This window comes from Populus alba, chromosome 11 (assembly GCF_005239225.2).
Source record: "Populus alba chromosome 11, ASM523922v2, whole genome shotgun sequence".
NCBI lineage: Eukaryota > Viridiplantae > Streptophyta > Magnoliopsida > Malpighiales > Salicaceae > Populus > Populus alba.
In genome coordinates, this window is record NC_133294.1 from 3,423,965 (window position 1) to 3,429,166 (window position 5,202).

The following is a 5,202-nucleotide window of genomic DNA, read 5'->3' on the forward strand; positions in this document are numbered from 1 at the left end:
AGATTACGTTCATCTACTTTCCTTTCTCACGTTCTTTTAATATTATTATGCAGGATGCTGAAACATTGTGTGGTCTTACCATTGATATGCATGCATTAATGGAATATCATTATGTAGAAGTTGTCTGTACTGATTCAATGGTTTATCGCAGGCTTAACTTTTTTCAACAATGGCTTTCTGATTTTCCGATGGGGGAAAATTACAAACTGGCCAAACAAGTTTGTTTCCCATCCTCAGCACGGATGCTTTTAGAAAGATGCCAGATGTAAAATTTCTCCAACTAAACTACACCAATTTTCAATTTTCATGGAAGTTTTGAGCACTTTCCCAAGAATTTGATATGGTTAAGTTGGCATGGATTGTCTTGGAGCTCCATACCAAATCACGTATGCTTGGAGAAGCTGGTGGTTCTTGATCTATCCAGAAGCTGTCTAATTGATGCTTGGAAGGGCAAATCGGTATGTATCAAGTCTCTCTATAGCTATCTCTCTCGTTTTGTAATTGATAACAACAAAAGTGGAAAGCTTTTGAATTTTTTTTAAAAAAAAAAGTTTATCAGGAAAATAGTTTTGTATCTCTAGCAATCTTCCTTCTTTCTTTGTATAGCATGAGATCTTTTATTTACAAATATTTGTAATGGCTTTCACTTTTTTTAGGAATAAGGAGGGGGATCGAAGAGCAAGAACCGAGCAAACACGGTAGAGGAAGGGAAGAGAGGCACAGCTTGTCCAATCTATCGTGGAGAAGGTGTCAAAGAATCTGGATCAGAATTGATTTTCACTTATTAAAATTATTTTTAGGTAATTGGTTCAGAATTAAACTCATTTACATGCAATTGGCTAATTAACATACAATTTGAAACATAATAAAGGCTGCCCATTAAATATATGTATTAATAGAAAACAATTTTTAAAAAATAATTTTAAAACTAGGTAAAATACAAGTTGAGTGAACTCTTCACTCAATGATAAGGAAAGATTGAATAAAATCAATTGATTTGTAGTAATTTAATTTAAATTATATTTTATTGTATAGAGGAGGTGTTGCTATTTTTTTTTAAATAGAAATGGTTTATGACATTTTAATTTTTTAATTTGTGTAAATATCAAGGGGAAAGCCAATTGCATGTCATATAAACATAATCACTGCTAGTTCTTTTAGTAATGCTTATAACAATCATGAATTGTTAGGTGCTGACAAAGAATAAACACGTGAAAGATAAACATTCATTTATAACGCAAGCTCGTTGAGTACTTTCAGAGTGAAATTTTTAATGGAATTTTCTTATTTAGTCAGAAATTTTTGATATTACATATTTCATGGCTATGTTAGAAATAAATGGCATAAATTTTCTATCTTATTGGTGGAATATTTTTTGTAGGTATTTTCATAGCTATTTGCTAGTTTTCTAGTAATGAAACGACTAAAAAAGAAAAATTGCATTAGTCCTAAATGTTAGGAGTAAATTGAAAGCAATCCCTATTTGTTTTTAGTATGATCAGATATCTTTGCAAAACTACTTGAAAGACATTTGATACAATACGTTTTGGTCTAAACCGAAGACAATATTGTTTTTTATTAATTTACCACTTACAACTGCTTGTTGTTTGGTCTACTAACGATGTTTTATGAAAAAAAAAAAAAACATTTATAAAAGCATGTGAGGTCAGAGAAACTGACTGGAATATACAGGAAATAATAGCCATGAACTTCTCCTCTTAATTAGATTTTTCTAACTTGATTCTTACTTCAGGATGTCAATATATAGCCATCAATTCCTGGCACCAAAATTTTCAATGCATAACTGGTAGCCATGGAAAATTCCTCACGCGGAAACGTTGCATACCATAGACAGAGATGTGCCATTCGCCCTTGTAGGGATGACTTGTCTTAAAATTACAATCCACCCTTTCTCTCTCAATTTTAAAACCATTCGCCCATGTCTTGGGCCCAGTTGTAGACTGGCCTGATTACAAATATAGAGTGTGTTTGATATTATATTTTTAAAAATATATTTTTATTTATTTAAAATTAATATGTTTTTTATATTTTTAGATTAATTTGATGTTCTCATGTTAAAAATTATTTTTTAAAAATAAAAAAATATATTATTTTAATATATTTTAGAATGAAAAATACTTTAAAAAAAAAACTTAAAAAACAACCACTATAATACTTTTAAACATGTTTTTAAAATAAATTTTGGTAACTGCGTTATCTAATTAACTTAAATCAATTATTTTATAAAAATAAGATTATTTTATTTTTTGTTTTAAAAATAATTATTTGATGTTGATATGATTCAATTTCATTGGGAGTTAGCAAGATTTAGTTAAATTAATATTTTTTTATTTAAATTTAAATTTTATTTATAAAAAATCTAATTGACGAGTTTTTTTATACATGAGAACAAACCATTAAACACCTCAAATTCCATATTAGCCATGGAAAATTCCTCACGCGGAAACGTTCCATACCATAGAGAGAGTGGACTTGTTGTGGGGATCCCTTGTCTTAAAATTACAATCCACCCTTTCTCTCTCAATTTTGAGCAAATTAAAAAAAAAAAAAAAAAGGTCCTAACGCGGAAATGGTCACATAGTATTATTAAAAAAAAGGTCCTACCACAGATTTAAAAGCAGAAAATTGATGAACTGATAAGAGAACATCAGCGAAGGGAAAGTGAAGATTGCAAGTACTTTCTCTCTCTTATCTCTTTTAGTATTATGTTATATTGCGGAATGTAACTCTGCTGTAACTGAGAATCACTTCGATTAATTCACTGTTAGAAACTAATTATTGATGATCTCGTCAACCGATTTTGTTGGATCAGCATAGAGATTTATCATATGTACAGATATTTTTATGAAAGGGCATGGAGGAGTTGATTGCAGGGAATTAACTTGAAAATTGTCTTACAGAAAAAGTAGATAATATTATATGAATACTTCAGCTTATTGGTGTGCTGTCGATCTTGAACTATCGACATCAATCCTGCAACTCATTTTTTTTTTTTGTTAAGATCTTTGAAAAGTCTTATCTTTGCTAGACTCGAAATGGCTGCCGGGAAAAATCAAGAATCCTACTCTTCTCGGTTTTCTAATTGTAAATATCAAGTGTTCTTGAGTTTTAGAGGTGAAGACACCCGCAAGAACTTTACGGATCACCTCTACAAGGCCCTGGTTGATGCAGGGATTCACACATTTAGAGATGATGATGAAATTCGGAGAGGAGAGAATATAGATTCCGAGCTCCAGAAGGCAATACAAGAATCAAAAATATCGATAATCGTGTTCTCCAAAAACTATGCTTCGTCGAGATGGTGCTGCCATTGCTTTACTCTATGGAATTGGTGGAGTTGGAAAGACAGCCATAGCTAAGAGTGTTTATAACCAGAACTTTTATAAATTTGTAGGAAAGAGCTTCCTGTCAAACTTTAGATCAAAGCATATAGTTTGCCTACAGAGGCAACTTCTTTCCGACATCCTAAAAAAGACTGTTGATGAGATACATGATGAAGATGAAGGAATTCTGAAGATTAAGGATGCCTTATGTTGCAGAAGAACTCTTATTGTTCTAGATGATGTGGACAAAAGGGACCAATTCAATAAAATCATTGGTATGCAAAATTGGTTTTGTAAAGGAAGTAAAATCATTGTAACAACCAGAAATAAGGGTCTGTTTTCAGCTAATGATACCGAGTGTGTCAAATTCCAAGTAAAACCTTTAGATAACAAAAACTCGCTTGAGCTTTTCAGCTGGAATGCCTTTGGAAGAGCTTACCCACTTAAAGATTTTGTAGAAGACTATTGGAGAATAGTACATCATTGTAATGGACTTCCATTAGCTCTTCGAGTTATTGGCTCCTCATTGTCCGGAAAAGGAAGAGAAATATGGGAAAGCGCATTACAACAATTGGAAGTGATTTCTAATTTTGAAGTTCAAAAGGTTCTTCGAATAAGTTATGACTTTCTTGATGGTGATTGTCTGAAGAACTTATTCCTTGATATCGCATGTTTCTTCAATGGAATGGATGTGGATGATGCAGTCAGGATACTGGATGGGCTCGATAAAGGTGCAAGATTTGGGATTGACAATCTCATCGATAGATGTCTTGTTGAAATCAATAGTCATCAAAGGTTGTGGATGCATCAACTAGTAAGAGATATGGGAAGGGAAATTGCTCATCAAGAATCCCCCAAATGTCAAAGAATATGGCGTCACGAGAATGCTTTTACCGTTTTGAAAGGAACTACTGTAAGTAGCTCAATTTTTTTATGTCTACTTAAATGGTTTGTGGTGCATTGACATATTCTTTCATTTACTTTCCTTTCTCATGTACTTTTAATATTATTATGCAGGATGCTGAAAAATTGCATGGCCTTACTATTGATATGCATGCATTAATGGAAGATAATTATGCAAAAGTTGTCGTACTGATTCAATGGTGAGCCGAAAGCGCCGCAGGCTTAACTTCTTTCAACATTGGCTTTCTGATTTTTCTGATAGGGGAAAATTACAAAAAAGTTTGTTTCCTGTTGATGCTTTTAGAAAGATGACAGATGTAAAATTTCTCCAACTAAACTACACTAATTTTCATGGAAGTTTGGAGCACTTTCCCAAGAATTTGATATGGTTATGTTGGCATGGATTGTCTTCAAGATCCATACCAAATCACGTATGCTTGGAGAAGCTTGTGGTTCTTGATCTATCCAGAAGTTGTCTAGTTGATGCTTGGAAAGGCAAACTGGTATGTATAAACTAATTTCATGTATTGTCACAGTTTCTATAGCTATCTCTCTCGTTTTTAATTGATAACAACTAAATTCATGTATTGTCACAGTTTCTTCCAAAATTGAAAGTTCTTGATCTCCGTCACTCTCGTGATCTTATTAGAACCCCTGACTTCTCGGGTCTCCCAGCCCTCGAAAAGCTAATATTTGAAGACTGCATCAGTTTGGTTCAAATTCACAATTCTATTGGTGATTTACAAAGACTGTTGATCTTAAATCTAAGAAATTGTTCAAGTCTTATGGAGCTTCCAGAAGAAATGAGTAGATTGAATTCACTTCAAGAGCTGGTTTTAGATGGTTGCTCAAATCTTGACATCTTAAATATGGAGTTAGAGCATCATCAGGGGTGCAACTTGCTTCAAAGTGATGGAATTGTTGCAAGTGCATCGTACATTACATCTCTTCCATT

General features: G+C 32.7%; 1 protein-coding gene across 1 annotated transcript; it reads left to right on the plus strand.

Annotated features, from left to right (window-relative positions):
* The first annotated feature begins 3,306 nt into the window (after positions 1-3,306).
* Positions 3,307-4,308, plus strand: LOC140956163 (disease resistance protein RUN1-like). Its single transcript, XM_073412651.1, has one exon. The coding sequence runs from the start codon at positions 3,307-3,309 to the stop codon at positions 4,306-4,308; it is 1,002 nt and encodes a 333-aa protein (XP_073268752.1).
* The last annotated feature ends 894 nt before the right edge of the window (positions 4,309-5,202 follow it).